Source organism: Martes martes (assembly GCF_963455335.1).
Source record: "Martes martes genome assembly, chromosome: 2".
Classification (NCBI taxonomy): Eukaryota; Metazoa; Chordata; class Mammalia; order Carnivora; family Mustelidae; genus Martes; species Martes martes.
The window spans coordinates 108,701,482-108,724,544 of record NC_137889.1 but is presented as its reverse complement, the minus strand read 5'-3'; the positions used below and the strand labels follow the sequence as shown (position 1 = coordinate 108,724,544).

The window sequence follows — 23,063 nt, the reverse complement described above, 5'->3', positions numbered from 1 at the left end:
TATATTATACATGTATTGAATTCAGCTGAAAGATATCTACTTGTTAAAATAATAAAACACTACATCAATTAAAGGGAAATACAGATTTGAACCCTTTTAAGGATTCACTTCTGAGGGGCAGGGGAAAGGGGGAGATATTGGTCAAAAAGTACAATCTTCTAGTTGTAAGATGAAGAAGTTTGAGAAATCTAATGATACTTGAATTAAAAAAAAAAGAAGAGTTCTCTTTGGAAGTTAGACCTAAGCAGGCCAATATTCTCTTGTTATCCACAGGAGTCGACTTAACTTGCTCTGTGTCATAAGAAAACATTATCTTTTAAAATATCCAAGGCAAACCATAAATATATCATTATTTCTAACGTAGTACCTGAGCTGATAATTACTATTAGCCTGTGTGAAAGTCAAACAAAAACTGACTACGACCTTAAAACTCGTTATGAGAAATCAAAAGTTTTATTCCACTAGCACTTACAAAATACAGCACCCAAGCTGTCATATTCCCAGAGCCATGTGAGAAAGCTACCTGTTGCCCTCTCGCCTCTTCCCAACCTGAAAATTCCTTAGAGAAAAGGTGCTTGAGAGTTTGTATAGCAGGTAACAGAACATTACCTGACAATATTCTGCAGGAACAGGGCTGATAAAGTCTGAAGTCTGAATTAGTCTTTGTGTTCCTTCCCCAACTTCACAGCATTTCACTTCTCAATTTTTATTTCGCTGCCTACTTCCTTTCACTCTAGTCCTTACTATAACAACTATGCCAATATTTGTCTGCAGTATGGGACCTAAAACTAACTGACCGTCTACTCTAGCACCAACAACTGAAGGAGTGAATACCTGTCACCGAATAAACTTAAAGACAAGGATTTAAGATAAATCATATGGGAACCTGATAGCTTCCTACTTGCTAAGCTTCCTTTAAGTTTATTCTCCAACAATTCTGAACTTTTAGTAGCTTCTAACAAAATATAAGACAATCCTTACTACAAAATCTATATACCATAACTATAAAGAGGAATAGTAATGATTTCTGAACCTGCTCATTAATATTTCCTTGTTGTTCAATAAATTTTTTCAAAAGTGGAGAACAATTCCATATAAACTCAACACACAAAAGTTCCACGAATATAGGGAATGAATACCACTGAAATGCTTAAAAAGTAGAGCACTCTAAAGCTCTACTTTTTATAAGTACTTATATGTAGTCCCCACAACAATCCGAGCCATTTTCTTTTACCTCATCACACATGAAAAAATTATTGGAACTGAGCAGGGTTTAAAAAATAAAATTAAATTCATTTAAAAGTTACATCTTCTTTCCCATTCAGAACATGTCTTTAATTTGCAATCAACAAATATATGATTTTTTTTTTAACAAACCATGAATTGAGAACACAGGATTCTAGTAAAAATGTCCATGGTAGAGTCCTAATATTTTGCTGCATAATAAAAAAAGGCAGGAAGAAGACAGTATGTAAGTAACTCAGTAGTGATTACTGCCACAGGCCCTCTAGTTTCCCTGAACTGCAGTGCTTTGTGGGCTCACTAGCAGACAGAAACTTCTTCCTTTTCACACCTTTGTGCAGACAAGACAGACATTGGTTTCAATCTCCACCCTGCTACTTAGTAGTTGTGGGACCAGAGATAAGTGGTACTTAGCTCCTTCAGATCACAGTCAACTCTGAAAAATGGAGCCAATTCTCTCTGGTTTACAGGACTGCTGAACAAAATAAACTGCAGTAAGAACATAACCTCAATGTTAATGACTGTTATCTTTTTGATTTTCCAGACACTGTTCTAAGCTCTTCACAAAGAATACTGTCAATCCTCAAAATAACTATACGTGAATCTTACTATTATTATTATTCCCATTTTACAGATGAGTAAATTGAGACTCAATGAGTTTAAGAAACTTGTCACAAAGCTAGTTAAGTGTCAAAGTCAAGATTTGAATCTAGAAAAACTGACACAAAAATCCATCAGCTCTTTAGTGCTGCAACTGACATACAGTAAGTGCTCAAAAATGTCCAGTATTATCAAAATCTAAATGCCACTGATCTAAGAACTTAGAAATTATTCTGGTGCAGCCACTCTGGAAAACAGTATGGAGGTTTCTCAAAAAGTTAAAAATAGAATACCCTATGATCCAGCAATTGCACTACTAGGTATTTACTCAATGCACCCCGACCTTTACAGCAGCATTCTCTGTAATAGCTAAATTATGGAAACAGCCCAAGTGTCTGTTGACTGATGAATGGATAAAGAAGAGGTGGGTGTACACACACACACACACACACACACACAAACACACACACACACACACACAGAGGAATATTACTCAGCCATAAAAAAGAATGAAATCTTGCCATTTGCAAAGACATGGATGGAACTAGAAGGTATTGTGCTAAGTGAAATAAGTCAGAGAAGGACAAATACCATATGATTTCACTCATATGTGGAATTTAAGAAACAAAACAAATGAGCAAAGGGAAAAAGAGAGGGGCAAACCAAGAAACAGACTCTTAACCTATAGAGAACAGACTGATGGTCACCAAAGGGGAGGTGGGTGGGGGGAAGGGTGAAAGAAGTGATGGGGATTAGGGGGACAGTTGTTGTGATAGTCCTGGGCATTGTATGGAAGTGCTGAATCACTATATTATGCACCTGAAACTAATATTACACTGGAGTTTAAATAAAATCTTTAATAAAAAACTCAGAAATTTTTAATCTGTAATATATTCAAGAAAAAAGTAATTAAACAAGACAAAGATGATAGGAGAAAAACCATAAATGCTTAATTTTTTTGATTTCCCAATATTTTTAGCCTAAGGAAACAGATTTTTCAACAATTGCACCTAATTACAAGCAGAATAAAAATGAGAGTAATTTAGTTAATTACACGGGAATTCAAAAAAAAATTACAAAAAAGAGGTGCAAAGTTAGGCTGACAGATAACATTATATGAAATAATACACTTTTGAAATGTGCAAAATAAGGATCATGAGAGGATCTGAATAATATATACATTAAATAATAATAATACTATAGGGCCTAAGAACAAATGACCCATTAGTGGCAATAACCACACACTACAATCAGATCTTAGTTTCTAAAATACTCTTCTTCACTAAAGGAAACAGGACACCTTGGACAAATGGCTCAGTCCATTGTTGCAGCAGTATAAGATGAGCTAGGAATATCTTACTGAGGCCTCGATGTGCTTAAAGATTCATGAGAACATGTTCAAAAGACTGTCTGAAGGATCTGTCATGGCCACATCTTGGACAAGCCACTATGAAAATAACTAATGATTGAAATGGATTATTACTGAGTGAATAAAATAAGAATCCATGAGTCCATATGAACCCAAAGAAGTCAACAAGGGAGAAGAAAAAGCTCTCCTTTACACTGAAACCTTGACTCCTAAATATAGAAGGAATGTTGGAATTAGAAAATCATTAATAAATGCTAAAACTGAGTGACAGTTTAATTAAGAACAGGACATTTACACGCTATCAAAAAATCACCCCACAAACTACTTATTAATTTCAAGGGGAAAAAGTGGTAACTTTACAGTGTAGAAACTTGGCAGACACTGTTTTAATCAAGTGATCAAAGTTAACATCATCAATATGGGAAAAAATCAACATCATGTGCCTGGGACAGGACACACCAAGAACATAACATTATTTCAGGGGTAATCCTGCCAAAACCACGATTTGAATCTAATCACAAGGATGCATGAGATAAACCCAAACTGAGGTACATTCTAAAAAACAACTTGCCTGTATTCTTCAAATATGTCAAAGTCAAGAAAAAGAACGGAAGGTTAAAGGACTGTCTTCGATGAAAGAAGTCTAAATAGAAATGGCAACAAAATCCAATGGATGACCTTGAACTGGATTCTGGGCCGTGAAAACAGCTATGAGAGATCTTATTGAGACAACTGCTGAGATCTGACTATTGTTTGTGTAGCAGATTTTTTTTTTTAAAAGATTTTATTTATTTATTTGACAGACAGAGACCACAAAGTAGGCAGAGAGGCAGGCAGGGGGGTGGGGGGAAGCAGGCTCCCCGCTGAGCAGAGAGCCCGACGTGGGGCTCGATCCCAGGACCCTGGGATCATGACCTGAGCCGAAGGCAGAGGCTTTAACCCACTGAGCCACCCAGGTGCCCCTGTGTAGCAGATATTATTACAACAGTGTTTAATATCCTGAATACTGTATTACATTTATGTTATGTAAGACATTGTTCTTATAATGAGGAAATACATACTAAGGTACAGAGGAGTAAAGCTACATGTAACTCCAACCTACTTTCAAATGATGTAGGAAAAAAAAAGTATAATAATAAAGCAAGAGGGGCAAAATCGTTTATACAGGTACACATGGGAGTTTCTTTTACTCTTCTTCCAAGTTTTCTGTAAGACTGAAATTATACAGAATTTAAAAATGACAAAAAATCCAAAAAGACAGATGGGTATTTAGATATTTAAAGAAAAAAAATTACCCCCCATCTATAACCCTCTATTTTTAGCCCTCCTCAAATTGTGCACAAGGATCTGAATATTTCAAAAATGCATTAAGAAATAAACTTGTGTTTAAACATATAAAAATATTGTTTATAAAGCATATCCTTCTACTCACTAATAAAGATGACCAAAGGAGAATCATGGTCATACATACCTTGAAAGGTCAGCACTTATTGGTTGTCTTACACTGTTAGAATTAATGAAGGAAGTGAACTGCTTAATGTTCAGCAGTGTTCTACCCAGCAAAGCTAGAAAAGGATATTAAACAGGCTGCAACACACAATCACATACGCAACTTCTCCACTAGCAAGATGTGAACTACAACTTCAAAAGAAGCAGGATAATAACTATAAATTCTTGCTCTTTTAAATATATGATGAGAAGGGCCAAAAAGGACCTAAAAAAAAAAACACTGTCAATTTCTCTTTACTATTTTAAAACCCATATGGTTCATTTCAATTAGATGAAAGTGACATGCAAAGCAGAATATAAAACACTATTCCTAAAAGGGTGCTAAAGCAATCATAAGCCAAAAGCTTCAGTTAGGGCTCATTCTTTGGCATGTGACATGAGAAGAAATGCATTTCTGAACGAAGAAAGCACTCTATCATCATGAAAGATGCATTGTTACTTACAAAATGGTAAAAGATGTCCAAAGGAAGAAAAATAAAACAAACAAGCAAAACACAACCTTTCTGTAACCCAAGTGACCCAACCTCTCAAATGACCCAACCTTTCTGTAACCCAAACCAAGCAAGTTCATGGAGCTAAAACTGCAACACTTTTTTTTTTTTTTTTTTTTAAAAAGGCTAGCAGACTGTGGACATAAAAAGAAAATTTGAGTAGGAAAAGATCGAGAACTGGTGTAAAGCTAAAGCAGACCTGCTTCCTCATCCTCCTCCTCCTCTTCCTCATCATCGGAAGTTGATGACAAGGGAGTTGGTGCGGAGCTAGCTTGATTATTAACATAGTCACCATACTGCATGCCTGTAAAGTGGAAAGCACAAACACAAGAGTCAAACCAACAGGAAAGATGAGAAATAAAATTTTGACATTGCATTAAAAGTGAGAAAGAACTCTGACATTCTAAAGAACATCCCAGCATGCATTTTAATGTTAGCAAATTTATTATCAAAACTGGAACCATTAGAAAATTTCTGCAAAGCAGTTTAGTAAAAGCAGCTTTTACATGAATTGGTTTAAGTGTGAAAGAAGTACCATGTATTACACTGATAGTATTCAGGAAACTGCAATGATACTTTGAAAATTTTACTGAGCTCTATACATGTTTACCTTCTTTGACCTTGGGGCCCTTGTGGTATAATTCCTTTGGGACTGTGCACTCTTGCTGAGCAGTGATCATTTCTACTGAAATGAATTTATACCGCATTCAACACACATGCAAATACTTGATACCTTCCTTCTGCTAATGCCACTTTGATGGTAACTCAGTTCTCATAACGGAAAAAGAATGACAGTTAAAGAAAAGAACTGTACTCAGAATAGTTCTCTGCTCACAGATGCTCAAAAAAAGAGCTTATTAACTGTGGCCCTACAAGTGTGACAATTACAAAACACTGAATTTTCTGAGATGACCAATCATCTCAGCCTACTGCCTACACGTCAGTCTGAAGAAGGTGAATGAGACTGGTCCTCTGTGTAAGACACACTGAGAAGGAAGACTGTGTGGAAAAGGCACAGTGGTTAACTGTGTAATACTACTTCTCACTCTACAAAAAAAAAGAGTAATTGGGCATTTTTATTGTTTAATAAATCTGGTAAAAATTAACCTAAAAATTGACATTTACAAAGTTTTATGAGGGAAAATAAAATAACCCCAATTAAAAATAAGAATATACAAAAAGGAATAAATATCCTTATAAAGAAAACCTTATTAATCAACTTAAAAAAAAGATACAAGAAAAAAACACAGAAACACAGTGTGGATTTTTTAGGACATTTCACAATATCGGAAGCACAATAAAGCCCTGCCTCACCAAAATCACATGGTAGTCCTCCGATGCTTTCTTTTTTCCTTTCAGATGACCTTTTAAAATTAGCATGTTAATAAACATAACTCATGGGGCGCCTGGGTGGCTCAGTGGGTTAAAGCCTCTGCCTTCGGCTCAGGTCATGATCCCAGGGTCCTGGGATCGAGCCCCGCGTCGGGCTCTCTGCTCAGCAGGGAGCCTGCTTCCTCCCTTCTCTCTCTGCCTGCCTCTCTGCCTACTTGTGATCTGTCAAATAAATAAATAAAATCTTTAAAAAAACAAAACAAAACATAACTCATGTCTATCATAGGAAAAAAGCAATTAAAGAGAAAAATCTGAGCTCCGAAGAGTGCAAAGGTTAAACTGTTGATGAGTGAAGCTTTGATCTTCCCATTAGGACCAAATAAATCACAGAAAGATCTGCTGGCTTTGCTGAGACATCTTTTAAAGTTAGATAAAATAGGGGCGCCTGGGTGGCTCAGCTGGTTAAACGTCTGACTTCAGCTCAGCTCATGATCTAGGGGTCCTAGGATCAAGCTCCTGGCAGCTCTGTGCTCAGCGGGGAGCCTGCTTCTCCCTCTCCCTCTGACCTTCCCAGTGCCCCCATGCTCGTGCTGGTGCTCTCTCTCTCTCATAAATAAGTAAAATCTTTCAAAAATATATATAGATAAAATAGTAGTTATTACAAACTCATCTGAGAAAATAAAAATCAATGCAAACTAAAATAAATTCAGGCAATGCAAGAAATCAATTTGATACTTTGAAAGACCACATTCAGAGTGGCATATTCCTCTAATAAAAGCCTATTTAAAATGAAAATTTGGCTAATATTAGACCTTGCATTAAATATACTAAAAAGTTTGCAATTAAACACAAGTTAACAGTAAAAAGATTTTATTTTATTTATTTTTAAAGATTTTATTTATTCATTTATTTATTTGACAGAGAGAGACACAGTGAGAGAGGGAACACAAGCAGGGGAAGTGGGACAGGGAGAAGCTTAGCAGGGAGCCCAATGCAGGACTCGATCCCAGGACCCTGGGATCATGACCTGAGCTGAACGAAGGCAGACACTTAACAACTGAGCCACCCAAGGGACCCCTGTAAAAAGATTTTAGAGAAAACAAATTCTTCAATTTAAGAACCTCTTTAAAAATGAAGTACTTTCTCAAAATGCAATTAGCACTGTACTTTAAAAAGTACAAGTGTGTGTATACAATAAGAAGAAATGAGAAAGAAGAAACTCCACTTACTGTGCTAAGAGAGGCCACTAAAGCAGGAAAAAATCAGAAGAGAATCCACTCTTTTCATGACTGAATCAATATTCAGGCTGTTGACTCTGACACTAACCAAAGGAGCCAAAGTACAGCACAAACCTATATGTATGATAAAACATCTTCCTCTCTTTCTCCACATTTACTGAATTAAAAAGATTCACTTATTAGAAAAATACCCAACGCTTAATTGGAAATAAATGAGATGGCTACACAACGATTTAAAAAAACCTAAAGAGCAATTACTTAATGCCCTGGAAGAAACGTATGAATAAGACAGAATAATGTTATTAGATCATTTTATATTATACAATGGATGTCAACATACTATATTAACAGACCACTGCACAACATACTCAAATTTTTACTTTCCTGAAAAAAGATGCAACCCGTTATAGAAGTGCTAATGATAAAAGTGTCAAGACTTAAGCCTTCCCCAACTGTGACTCTTACTATGCTGAGAATTTAGCCTTCCTTTGCTTGTCCAAGTAAACTTTGCTTAAAGCTGGAGGATATTAAATGGCACAAGAATATGACATTTTTATTTGTGACTCCAGAATAACAATCAATCCTTATTTAAATGCCCCGCTTTAGGCTGGGTACAGTACATACAAACGGCAACAAATGGGGAGTTACAACCAAAAAGGAGTTGACAGCCAAGTCATGTACTGTAGGATATGTGAATGGTTATGCAAACGTCCTGACTACCTTTACTGAGACCTTCTTTGACAGCCAGAACCTATGGATGAGATACTCAGATTGCATATATGAGGTGGCAGAATACGGCACCCTCTAGAGCTTAGTCTAAAAGCCACTGCAGAAATGCACACGGAGTACCTCCCACTCTACCCACCACCTCTACGACCACCACCAAAGGGCATAGGAATGCTGTATCCTAACTTACTCTGCTTTACCCAGAGTTTTCACGGTTTGAATCTAGTAAATCAGGAAGTAATCTATCTTCATAGATAGAACCTAACACGATGAAGAGCTTTATTATCAACTGAACCCCAGTAATTTAAAAAGGACATTCGGTTTAAACTACCTCTCATATTAAAGTACCTTCGGGCAAAACTCTTCAAGAGATCATACTCTTGGAGGGGCTTAATACAGGGCATCTTCACTGTTCCCTAGATACAGCTACACTGGGAATAAATAAAACTAGTCTGAAGAGAACAAATCCCTTGTGGAAGTTAGCTTTTTTAAATTCAAGAGTTCAGACTTTTGAGTGCTATCTTGCCTAAGCTGGTCTTCAAACTAGGTACACATACTACTACATGACTTTCTCAGTCTTTGCAAAATAATGGTTTTAAGGGAATCAATTTCCATAGTACTCTCTTTCTGACACTTACCCAGCTAAGAAAGTGCCTATGTTAACAACAGCCATTCCCTCACTTTACAAAGGAAACACATACTCTTAACTTTTCCTAAATCTTACCATAATACATGGCCCTGAGATATAAAAAAACCTCTGGCCCTAAAAGGAAAGCTTCCTCCTTCCTTAAATGATTAATCAAGACACCCTATATCTATAGACTTTCTGTTACCCTGCTATTCATGTTTCAGTCAAGACAAAATATGTTAGAAATAGGGTTGGTGCTCACTGGAATATTCTTAACTTAGAAATACTGAAAAGTAGACTGGTGGGAGTAATGATGACTTTATTTAATAATTCTGTATACATGTAGCTCAAAACTACTACTGTCAGAGAACACACTGCTTTTGAAAGTTCCATGAGAACAAAGCAAAAACAGTAAGAAAGACTGAAAAGACAAGCTGAAGGACACTGTGAATAGAGATGGGGACCCTGAATTCGATTCTAGGTTCTATCACTTACCACCTATGTTCCCGTGGGCAAGTTACTGACCTCTCTAGTTTTCATTTACATCATCTGTAAAAAGGGGTAATAACTACCTCAAATGGTTGTTCTGAGGATTAAATGAATTAATATATTTCAAAGCTTAAAATGTTGCCTGAAATACACTAATTACTATATAATTATTAGCTATTATTATTATTGAACTTTAAAAATGTGTCTTTGTGTATATTTAATTAAAAACATTTATACTTCACTCTACAGGGGATAGGGCAAGTCATTAAAAAAAAAACCTCCACCAATCTTAGTAGTATTCTTAGCAATGTAAATTCTTTTAAAAACAAGTAGAATGTTTTCTAGGATTGACCAATTTTTTCAAGATACACTGGATAAAATTCACAGATAAAAATTGTACATAATTTCTTTCAGAGTCAATCTGAGATGTTCAACAAAGTATTTTACAACCTATTTTATCGTAAAATACTTACAATGATTACAATCATTTCTCATCTCCTTTTATTTTATACAATATTTAATTCTCTCTGCCTCCTTTTAAGAACAAAAAAATATTTACTAATGGGAACCTATTATGACTTAATGGTATATATTTTTCTTTTTTTCAATTAATTACATGGAAACATTTTAATCATGATGTCTGATGAAATTAAGTTATTTCTGATTTTTATACTTGATTCCTATTTAAACATTTTAAAAAGTCAAATATCAGAGTTTGATACACAAAATGCATATATTTACCATAGGAATACAATGCTTTTCAAGCTAATCCTCGCTCATAAATAGCATAATATTGGGTACATGTTGCACTGCTTTATATCAAATTTGGTAATGAAAAACAGCATACTGACTCATTGTCTAGTTTTTATAACTTACTATAAAAAAGGATAAATTAATCACATTAGATCTTTGCTGTTTAAATTTGACTGCTTTTAGTAATTTGGCTTAAAAGATATATGCTATAATTTATTTCTCAATGGAGCTTATGATACTCCTTTGAAACTCCAGGACTACATTTCTTTAGATTAAAAAAATGAAATTAGATTTTCTGACAAAGAATAAAATTTGTCTCACTGGTTTGAAAATGAAGACTGCCTTTGCCAATTAGGTTATATGCGATACCACACATAAAACAAATGACCTCTATCACAGCTTCAAGTCTTTGATAAAAATACACTTAAAGGATATGATATTGTACTGGCAACGGTACAATGAAATTCACAATATTCTGAATATTGCTGATTCAGTTAAACAAGTTTTAGGTTTGGATGCAGAAGATCTATACTGATCTTGGCACCCCACTTAGGGAGTTTGTTTTTGGGTAAGACACCTAACCTCTCTAAATTTCAATTTCTTCTTCTATAAAAGGAAGATGAAATATGCTATGCTTGCTTCACCTGATGATCAAGTGAGAGAATAAAAGTTAAAGACACTTTATAAAGTAAACTGCTACATGACAGTAATGATGCTACCATCTATCTACAACCTGGAAAATAAAATGGAACAAACAACAATAAAAATTTCTGATATGTAACTCAGAAGGTTAAGCATATTAAAAAACTCCAAAGAACAATACTGCTTTAATAAAACCTTTTCATTACCATTCCTAGCTACTTCACTTGAACAAAGTTTATAACAATTATATGTGTGAAAATAAAAACTATGAATGAAATTTATCTGAAGTTTATCTTATTCTAGCACTCAATCATATACAACTCAGGTACACAAACCTATGGTGGGGATGGGGGAGAGCCATTCATCTCATCGAAAGATATGCTTCCAGTAAAAATGTACTTCCCACTAAAATATACGCAAACTCATGTTTATATGTTGTTTTGACCAACTATATGCTAACAATAATTGTACTGACAGTTTAATCTAGAAGAAAAAATGTTAATGCTTAGATCTTATGGTCATAGACAATAAAGCAAAATGTAAAATTTCAATTTATATAATATTACTATGGCAGAGAAGTGTGATAGAATGACAAGAGTTTCTAGCTTAAGAGTATATTATATTATTTTATTTAGGGAAAACAGTATGACATTAAGGAGAAAAATTTTAAACAAAGGTTCATTTGGGCCTTTTTTAAAAGGATGATGGTAGGTTCATTCTAGTGGATACAAAGAATACAACAACATCTTTATTTTAAAAGTCAATATACGCTTTATGTTGAAAAATTACACGCCTTCAACTATTTAGACTTCTGGTGAAAAATTTTAGATGTCAATCTAAAAAATGTTTAAGTGGTTACAGAGTTTACCCAAAAAGTTTTTAGGAGATATGCAAGCAAAACTTTGCAGCCTCCTGCCTCAAAACCAGTATAAGAATGCTGGGTCCTGAGAATAACTAGGCAAGGATGTCTTTGAAGCCAGGAGAAAAATAGTAATCTCTTTGAAGCATTAATATTTTAGTAGGGATATCAGAACCACAGCATAGCTTATGCAGCCCACACACCACCCAACTACAATAGGCACCATTCACACAAACCACAACTTACACAACACATATAGTAGCCCCACCGCACACTATATGTTATACATCAGATCTATCCAAAGGTAAAAAGGCCACTAAGCTAAACCAATCCCTTACTTAAGAAAAAGGAACAATAAAAGCTATAGTTCAAATGTTTTTAGTATTCTCTTTACTGTTATTTATTCAAGGAGCTTCTCTTAGGTACATCAAAAGTTTGTTAGCAATAAGAAAACAATTCAGCCTCACTTTATAGAAAAATAAACAGGTTTGAATTAAAAATCTTTCACTCTGCTACTTAGGCAGAATAATTTAAAATCTTGGGGAAATCACCTAATCTTTGTGAATCTCACTTTTCTCATCCATAAAACAGGGATAATATTATAGGATTGCAATGGGGGTTAAACGAGATAAGAAATACAAAGTTTCTGGCACATTGTAAATGCTCCATAAATGGTAGCTCCTCTTTCAAATCTATCCTATTAAATCTATATTAGAGTAAGAAAAGAAAGGAAACATAATTATGATTATTTTGTGGGAATGTGGTTTGTAAAACCATGTAAAATGACACTTAAAGTACAATGGTAAGATGGTACTTAAAATGGTAAAAAAAAGAAAATATAATAGGAAAAAAGATATTAGGAGGAGGAATGTGAAGGGTCAAAATGAACATAATATTTAAGAAATGGAAGGCAGTCATCAATGTAGAGGAAAGATACCATTCATTTGTTAGGGGTTCAGCCTATGCTTATGTTTTTTTTCTACTCATGATAAGCAAAACTTTCTTACCAGTCCCTCATTTTAAAGGCAAATGCTTATAAAAAAAACTAGATTTTATTCCTAATATACCCACTGGCTTGTTGGGAATCAATGGACACTCCAGGGTGCTGCAGTTGGTTTTCCTATAAAGCCAAATAAGAAAATTTATGATGTATAATCTGATCAAATGATAGAAAGTACTCTTGAGCACATACTCAACAGACAGCAAGTAGTGAGATCAACCTGAAATGCTCTTTCCGAGTTTCAGAAACATGAGAGAGAGAAAGAGAATTCTTCAAATTCAAGGTGAGAAGCTGCCATAACACAGTTAAGTATAGTCCTTAAGATACCACTAATGGTTGCTATGGAAATACAGACTTCCTAGTAACAGTTCAGTTCTCTCTCACGACATAAAAAATACAGTATTTCAACTGGAAACATCAACAGATTTGGAATTTTAGACAGGAAAAAAAAAATAAAAGGCAAAGTAGGGAAAGAGAGTCAAAAATAACACATTTTAGTTACCTGTCACTTATTAAATAAACAAGCAAATGAATACACTGTATTGTTTATCCATGCTGCAAAGGTATGGCTTACAGTTTCGTTTTCATCCTTCTTATTCCCAAAACTGGGTCAAAAGTTACTTTCATTAATAATAACAAGTAGAGAAACCATCAAATGGGATATGGAGATTCATTAAATAAAAAATCTTGGATGCTTTATCCTAAAAGAAAACTATAATAACCTTTAAAGAATAGGAAACAAATGTTCCACAACAGAGGGATGGACTGGTAAATTGTAATACACTGAAACGATGAAGTATTAGCCATGAAAATGACTACAATGACTATGTGTGGATATATGAAGAACTGTGTATAATTTAATAAATGTAAACACAATACACAAAATGGTATGTAAGATGTGACTGCGATTATGTAAATAATCATAAACAGACTGGAAGTTAATATATAAAAAGGGAATAGTGTTTGAATTGAGATTATAAATTACATTTCATCTATTTTCTATAAATGATGGTTACACAGTTTGACTTTTTAAAAATCAGCTCTTTGAGGGGTACCTGGGTGGGTCAGTCAGAAAAGCATGTGACTCTTGATCTGGGGGTCATGACTTCAGGCCCCACATCGGGTACAGAGATTATAAATAAATAACTTAAAAAAATTTTTTTAAATAATAAAATCAGGTTTTTGAATCAGTATGTGTGTATATATTTGTGTGTGTGTGTGCTCTCTCCACACATACATAATACATTTTTTGAATACCTTTCTGTTGTAGCAGCTCTGATGGCTGTGTAACTGAGGCTACAGGCTCAACTGGGCGATTTGCAGCTGGAGGTGTTCGTGTTGATGAGGCTCCTGATAAAACAGTAGATACGACTGGGCTGGACTTGAGAGGCTGAACATTTTGCATAACAGGACAAGATAAAGAATCTGTAACTGGAGACAAAAAACTATTTCACCCACAGCAATCAACTCGAAAATATTAAGATACCAACAAAATATGGTTTATTTGAAGTTCTTGTAGAAACCTCGGTAGGATCACATTTATCTAGTATTATATAGAAAAAATAAGAATGTCCAAAGAAATGATTTCCAGAAAAACTGAAAACTTAAATACCAAATGTTTTAATAATCTTTAATAGCAACTTTCCTAAAACATGTCATAAGCCTCCTTACCTTTTTAAACAAAATGAACCCCAAACAATTTTTCTTTACTAATCATCGCTACTATTAATTCATTATTGTACTACATAATGGTATCTAAGATAAGATGAATAGAGGCTATTTGCTTCTGCAGTAATGTAGTCCATGAATTCCACAAATGTTTCTAGTATCGGCTCAGATCCCCTTTTGTATTATAAACTGTCACATCTTATTTACTGCTACTAATCAGAGGCTGTATTTCAAACGTAATCAAGTAAGGACTCAATGATAACTCTAGGTTGGACGTCTGGAATAAACAAAGTACAGGTGATTCATAGTGGGCCTCTGTGATAGCTCAAACCGCCTGATCTAGACGATAATCTTCAGCTGACCAAGAGCTCACTGAAAAACCCATGGCAACAGCCTAAGTGTCCCCTGATGGGTGAGTGGATAAAACACACACGAATATTATTTAGCCACAAAAAAGGAAATCCTGCCACTTGTGACAAAATGGATGGACCTTGAGGATATTGTGCTAAAATAAGTTTGAGAAAGACAAATAGTACACGATCTCACTTATATGTAAGAAAAAGTTGGAATTCATAGGAACAGAGTGGAATGTGGAATGGTTGCTTCCAGGGCCTGGCATGGGTGTGAGGTGGAGGGGGAAGGAAAATAGGGAGATGTTGGTCAAAGGGTATAAACTAATTATTTTATTGACGTATACCCACTGGCATACAATATTATATTAGTTTCGGTTTTACAACATAGTAACTTGACAATTACATAATGCTCACCACAATAAGCATACTTACCATCTGTCACCATAAATTTTTAGGTTTTCTTTAAAGATTTTATTTCTTTATTTGAGAGAGAGAAAGAGTGAATGAGAGAGAGAGAGTGCGTGGGCCGGGGGCGGCAGGGTGTGGGACAGAGGGAAAAGCAGACTTTCTGAGCAGGGAGTGTAAGATGTGGGGCTTGATCCTGGAACTCCAGGATCATGATCTAAGCCAAAGGCAGTCGCTTAACCCACTGAGCCACTGAGGCAGCCCCATAAAAATTTAGTTGAGTAAGTTCTGGGGATCTAATGTACAGCAATTACATTAACAATGTTAACTGTTAACAATACTGTTAACAATACTGTTTTATAAACAATACTGTTTTATAAACTTGGAAGTTGCTAAGACAGTAAATCTTAAATGTTCTCACCACACACAGAGAAGAGGTAATTCTGTGAGATGATGGATATATTAACTAACCCTACTGTGGTAATCATTTTCTAACAAATATGTGTGTCATATATCAATCATCACTTTGTACCTCTTAAACTTACACAATGTAGTATGTCAATTATATCTCAAAGTTAGGGAAAAAAAACCTATGGCAAAAAACTAGTAGTGAACAGTGAAAATATAATGAACACATGCATATATGTATGTACATATGTGCATGTATATTTAAATATGTATATGTGTGTGCATAGAGAGTGAGACAAACTTAGAAGGGCTAAGACTAAAACAAATATAAGAAGGTGGTGATAGAACAAAACATGTTATATGTTGGGCGCCTGGCTGGCTCAACTGGAAGAGCACCCAACTCTTGATCTCATGGTCACAAGTTCAAGCCCCACATTGGGGATAGAGACTACTTAAATAAATAAAAATTAAGGAAAAAAAACCCCAACACATTATATGCCCCACAGTGTACAAATGATAGAAATATAATAGGGAATGGGAAAGAAGGTGGAAAGAGTCTAAATGTGCTATTCATCGTTTTTAGGGAGGACAAACATCATTTTGGGAAACTGAAAACATGGTCACAGTAATCTGCAATTCTTCTCATTAAGAAGTGGAGTCTATTTTCCCTCCCTCTGAATTAGGGCTGACCTTGTGACTGGTTTTAATCAACAGAATGTGGCAGAAGCAATGGTATACAAGTCCCAGAACTCAAATCTCAGGAAACCGTGTAGCTATCCACTCTGCTCTGGAAATGCTGCCCTGAGGTAATCATGTAAGGAAGTTAGTTAAGTGTCAAAAAACCTAGGTACCCCTGTAAACTATCTGCACCAACTGCTGGATACATGAGTGAAGTTCTAGGATCTTCCAACCCAGCCAAGTCTCCAGCTAAATGAAGACCCAATGGTGAGTCCAAGAAAAACCAGTAGAGGAATTGTCCATCCAACCCACAGAACTATGAAAAAAAAAGTCGTTTCGTTTTAAACCAGAATTAGATAAGTGATATAATCATTAAAACGTTAACAGAGTGATGAGAATATTTAAGAGTACAAAGCGGAAACTAAGAAAGGTAAAATCATCTAACATTGGATGATGGAGAAAAGGGAAGGGGGGTAGAAGACACAGTAAGGATGGGTGAGGTAAAGACCGAACCTCCCATTAAAGGTAACCTATGTTTTTTTAAAGATTTCATTTATTTATTTGAGAGAGAGAGTGAGCACCAGTAGGGGGAGGGGCAGAGAGAGAGCAGCAGATTCCCTGCTAAGCAGGGGGCCTGATGCAGGCCATCCCCACACCCTGGGATCATGACCTGAGCTGAAGGCAGCCACTTAACCAACTGAGCCACCCAGGCGCCCTAAAAACCATTTTTATAATACTTTCCTAAAATCATCAAAGACCTAACATGCTATTAATAAATTTCTGGGCCAAAATCTGTACAAAATTGAAAACTCAGAGAAACAGCCAACACTCACAGCTGCTTTCACTGTCTGCTACAAAGCTGATCTGCTGTTTTCTGTTTTGAAACAGAAGACACATGCCAGGGCATACCGGGTGGGGTACCTGATGAGGCATCCTGTACTTCCACTTTGAAGTGAGTGCTCTGCTTTGAAGGGAGTGCTCCTGAGGGTTATAGCCTCAGGAGAAGGATAAACCAGGAAACTAATCCTAACGAACACCTGCAGCTTTGGTTCAGAGCATTCAGAGCCCAGTGAGGCTAGAGTTCTGGACTTGAATTAATGCAATAAGCTAGTAGTACCTAGAGGCACTTGGCAGAAGAAAGCAAAAAAACCTGTATCAGGAACAACTCCATCATCCTAGGCCTCAAACTAGTCCCACAATTAACTTTTCAAAAGCAATTCCCAGCACAAAGTCAAAGATAAGCAGTTTAAACAGGGCCCCTCTCTGTTCCAGAACCACTACAGCCAGTCTCCGACATGCTTATAATCCTTCAAAATTCTGCCAGTGCTTCAGGGTGGAGACAAAACATCTTACCCTCGAAACTTCCTAACATGGTTAACGAGGCCTGGAATGATCCTAAGTCCCTAGCCTCATCCTGGCCTGAGTTCTCCTCTGGCTTCACTGGTCGTCTTCCAGTCCCTTGAACTTGCCATGCTCTCTCCCCAGTAGAGTACACTGACTCCCAGCTTTGATATCATAAACATTTTTCTTTAATAATTGGTATAGATGAGTTTGTGATACGTATATGCGTATGTACATAAATACAGATATAAAACCGTAATAAAATACCCATGAACTCAGCATCCAGTTGTGAAAATAAAACCTTTCCAAAACTGCTGACGCTGTCAGCGTACTCCTCACAGAAGTCCTCCCTTCTGAATTGTGCTTATTATTCCCTTGCTTTTGTTTTTAAATAGTTTACCCCACAGACAAGTATTCCTAAACATGATTTCTGCTTGTTTTTTTCACTTGGTAATGGTATCACCCTACATGCATTCTTCATGACTTCTGCAGTTACATTGCTGGGATTCACTCATGTTATGAGCGCAGCAGCCCTCTATCATATTTTCACTTCTGTTCAGCACTCCACTGGAAGGACATTATTTATTTACCCATTCCACTATCATGACTTTTGGGTTTCCACTTTTTGGTTTTCAAAGACGGTGCTGCTATAAATATTCATGAACCTGTCCCTGGAGCAGATATGCATGTTTCTCTAGGGCGGAGCTTCTCAAGGTGTGTACCCCGGCTCAGGTAGCTGTAGGTGTAAGGCAAGTGGCTCAGAATCCCCCTGGGGGAAATAAGGTCTTTTGGCCTAAAGAGCAGACCAGTCCTTTTAGCCCAGTATCCCAAGCAAATGTCACCAGGTTCTGTAAGTGCTACACATCTCAAAAGATGTGGTGCTCTAGAGCCTTCCTATGACGTGTGGTCCCTAGGCTAGCAACAACTCTTGCAGACGTGATAAAAATGTAGTCTCTTAGGCCAGGCCGTACGAGACTTGTAAGAACAAGCATTTTAATACAAATCTGGGTGGCTCATGCACCACATTATAGAAGTGGAATAGCTGCATTTTAGGGCATGGCCATCTTCAATTCCAGTAATGCCAAATTTTCCTAAAATATTGAACCCATATTCTTCCTAACAACAAGAGTGTCTAGAGTTCTGTTATTCCACATCCTTGCCAATGGTGTGGTCAGGCTCTCAAATTTTTACCATTCTGCTGCTAATTATAAAAAGATATCCCACTCTAGTTTTAATTTTCTTTTCCCGATTATTTAAAAGGTTGAGTATGTTTTCATTTGATCTTCTGTTTTTTTCTTGGGTTGTTGCTCTCTTCCTTATTAATTTTATGTATTATGTGTGTATTCTGGATAAATACTGTATTTTTTTCTCCCATTTTATGCCTTGTCTTTTTGTTTTCTTCATGCCCTTCAATGGAGAAAAGTTCTTAATTCAAAAATTAGTCAAATTGAGCATGCTTACTCTTTAAAACTATAATTTATTTTACTGTGTTGTCTTTAAGAAACGCTTCTCTACAAGTTTCTAGTGGTAGTCTTTCATACTTTTGCTAAAAAGTTTCTTAAATTTTGCCTTGTACACTTAAATATTTATTTTGCCTGCAATTTACTTCATACATGAAGAATTTATTCTTCAGACTGCGGCTGAAATATCAGGGAACACTGAGAATTTATTTTGCTTTTCCTCAGGCATATCAATACCTCAAGACAACAGATACAACATTAACTTACCAGTAACTAGATACTGTATGCCACGTATATTGTGGATTTTTTTTTCTTTTTAAAAGATTTTATTTATTTATCTGATAGACAGCACAAACAGGCAGAAGGAGAGGGAGAAGCAGGCTCTCCACCGAGCAGGGAGCTGGATGCAGGACTCGATCCCAGGACCCTCTGGGATCGTGACCTGAGCCAAAGGCAGCCACTTAACTGAGCCACTCACGCACCCCTATATTGTGGATTTTTATACAGAATTAAATAGAAGTTTATTATTATTATTTCTATAAGTACTTTTTAAAATGCTTTTTGTTTTATAAAATTGCACACAGTAAAACACCATTAGACAATAATACTATTTCATAATATGTGATTCTCAGGGAAAAAAAGTAAAAATAATTTTAATGAAAATAATATTTTCTGGCAAAACTCTACTTCTTAGCCAAGATTTATCTTGCTAACTTTTAAAATTATATACTTTTCAAAACAAAGGGATAGTAAAAATTTAAGAAAATGATTTTAAATGATGTTCCAATACTCATCTTGCTATCAAAGATAGGTATCTTTATATCCCAAAGTTACATACTCAACTAACTTTATCTCAAACTAGGAAAAACTTTTTAAACCTTCAGAGATTTACCTACAGTAACAGTCCTAATGAAATGACACTTTTTACACAGCAGCCAAAACTTCACCCTATGTTAACAAACATAGCACCCAGACATACATACTTGGGATAGAACTTTTAACAAAAAATCTGAAGTTCTAGTGCTGAAATATACTGGCATGTTCTCATAAAATAAAGAGGCAAGTGAGAGAACATTTAAAGTTCTCTTTTATTCCAGTGTTTCTGAAAATGAACTCAATGACTGCCTAAAAATAGTAGCATGTATGCAGCAACATGTTTTGGTAATCATTTAACTCATGTTCATGCTTTTGGATCTCCAACACTTTATGAATTGTTTAAGAACTTTTGTTACACCCGAAAATGTAACTAGTATAATCAAGTAATAAAAAAGTGCAATCGTTTTTGTTAATTACTTGATGGTTGAATTTCACCTAAAACTATGTTTAATAGCTAAGATAATTATTCTAATGTGCCAATATTATTTAAAGGCAACCAATGAAAATAAAAGCTGTCTTTTTTTCTAGAAAATTTAAATCAGTATTTCCATGGTTGCCAAACCTTCTCCCTAGGCAACCAAGTCACCCTGGCAAAAATTCATGGGGTTCCAAAGGTTTTTTTTTTTAATGAATTAAGTTTATTATATTCCAATATAGCACATTTATGTACTAAGATTAAGTGGGTTTTTAGTAAAAGTATTGTAAATTAACCAAAAAATTAAAAATTTCAATAGTTTCATGTATTTAGCATATCATACAAAACAGTTCCTTGCTATTTAATGATTAACTTAAGTATGTATGTGCGTGCTTACGATACTAATAAAGAACACTTGTACATGTGTAGAGAATTTTGGGAAGGATACACAAAAAATTGTTAATTGTGACCATCTCTGAAAATTAGTGGCCAAAATTTCTAGTGGTAGAAAACATTTACTTTCCATTTAATCTATTTCTTTGAACTCTTTCTATGTATATTCATCATTTTTTCATTATAAAAAACTACCAAGGGGTGTTTTAAACTTCTAAGAGAAACACAGTGATATCTACCAAATACCTTATGAACTATTATTACTAAGTTGCATAGAACATCATGAAAAATAATATCGATAAACATCGGATCAACTGAGAAAATTTGGGAACTTCTATATTTCATTTCAAAGTAGGTTTTAAAAGTAACTTCTTTATTTCTTTGGAAATACAAAAAACAAGTGTCAAATTAACCTGATATATTTGTCAATCTCCAAACTGTAATTAAAAAGTAATTTACCAATCTAAAGCCAAAAAACCCCCTATTTAACATGAATTAATTTCTAAAATCACATTTATTATGGCTTTCACAATATAGTACTAGGATTAAAAAAATGGAAATATACTCTCTCTATATGAAGAACTATATATGAAGATCTCTCTCTCTACATGAAGAACTAATTACTAGTTATTCAAATAGAAGGTAATTTTGTAACTATTTGTATTCTTTATTCAATATTTTTTTCAGGGATAGTGTTTCCCAATTAGGTATTCTGTTCATTAGCCAAGTGGCCCCATATTTCCCTGATCCTGTATCTCAGGATAATTGGTTCCATCCAGGATTCCATTCCCATCTCAGAAATAAGACAGGAATTACGTGTATTTCTTCTTTTTTTTTTGTCCCGAAAGTCACAAAATCCTTAAGGCAGAGAGACCTTAGGATAAGCTGACTGCAAACAGACTGCTGAAAGAAGAGAGGAAAAAAACCCAGAATTTCTAGAGGACAGAAAGCCCTAACTCTGAGAAGGGAAGGCTGAGAGTCAAAGAAACTGAGCTCCAGGACAAACTCGGGTTTCTAATATTAATGACCACAAGCAGGCAACCCAACTTGGATAGCTTTCCTCATTTAAAAAAAAAAAAAAAAATCTGACCTTTTTTTACTAGGCATCATGACAAGATCAAGTCAGAAATACAGATTCCCAAGACGAGCCTAGAGAATGAGATTCTATTCTAGCTCAGTAAGTAAGGGTGAAGATCACATCTGTGCAAGAGATTCTGATACACAGCCAAATTTGGGAACTGTGACAGATGCTTTAGATTGATTCACCCAAGACCCAGTCAATGCCAACCCCCTTCTTTCTTACCCGTGTCTACCATGAAGGCTACAAAGATAAGTATTCATTTTCTAACCTTTCCTAAAATAAAGGATTCTCTCTCTCTTTTTTTTTTTTTTAAGATTTTATTTATTTATTTGACAGAGATCACAAGTAGACAGAGAGGCAGGCAGGGAGGGTGAGGGGAGGAAGCAGGCTCCCCGCCGAGCAGAGAGCCTGATGCAGGGCTACATCCCAAGACCCTGAGATCATGACCTAAGCCGAAGGCAGAGGCTTAACCCACTGAGCCACCCAGGCGCCCCAAGGGATTCTCTTTTAAAACAGCTATGGCAAATGACAGGGAAAGTCTGCCAGTGCCATTACCCCATCTTCTTTCCTTTCCCTTCTTCCTGCTTTTAACTCTGACTTGATGTCTACAGGCACCGAAGTTTATGGAAACCAACATGCAAAGAATGGTAGACCAGGGAGAGAAAAGACACCGAGGACGTCTGCTTCCACTACATTTACCTAGACTTCTTGTTATGTGAGAAAAATACCACCTTTTTTGTTTAAACCATTATTAGTTGATTGCAGCCAAAAGGGTTTCTAAATAACAGTAATGAAAGAAGAAATGATGTCAAATATATTCAGATATAATGTTCCGAAGTTCTAATTTTAAATAATCTAACTGTCCAGGGAAGGATACTTTTCAATGACATCCTTCACTTAGGGCTATCTGGACTCTGATACAGAATTTAAAGGCAACATTCAGAAAACTACCACAGCTTCACCAGTTCCCATTCTTTACATACATTTTCATTCAGTTCAAGAGGGTATTTTGTTAAGTTCAAGCTTACAAGCTGAATTAAAATGAGTACATGATATGGAAAGCCCACACTAAAAAGACCACATAATTTACATAATTTTTAAACTAAT

At 35.5% G+C, this 23,063-nt stretch overlaps 1 protein-coding gene across 4 annotated transcripts in view; it reads right to left on the bottom strand.

The window, feature by feature from the left end:
• SEC24B (SEC24 homolog B, COPII coat complex component) overlaps positions 1–23,063 on the bottom strand; it is a 97,692-nt gene that overhangs the window by 41,494 nt on the left and 33,135 nt on the right. For 2 of the 4 annotated variants that reach the window (XM_080796147.1, XM_080796148.1), the window contains exons 3-4: positions 14,136–14,309; positions 5,411–5,515 (exon numbers count right to left, since the gene is read on the bottom strand). In XM_080796147.1, coding sequence (XP_080652273.1) covers positions 5,411–5,515; positions 14,136–14,309 — 279 coding nt within the window. The remainder of the gene's footprint in view (positions 1–5,410; positions 5,516–14,135; positions 14,310–23,063) is intronic. The other 2 variants (XM_080796150.1, XM_080796149.1) reach the window with 1 other exon arrangement.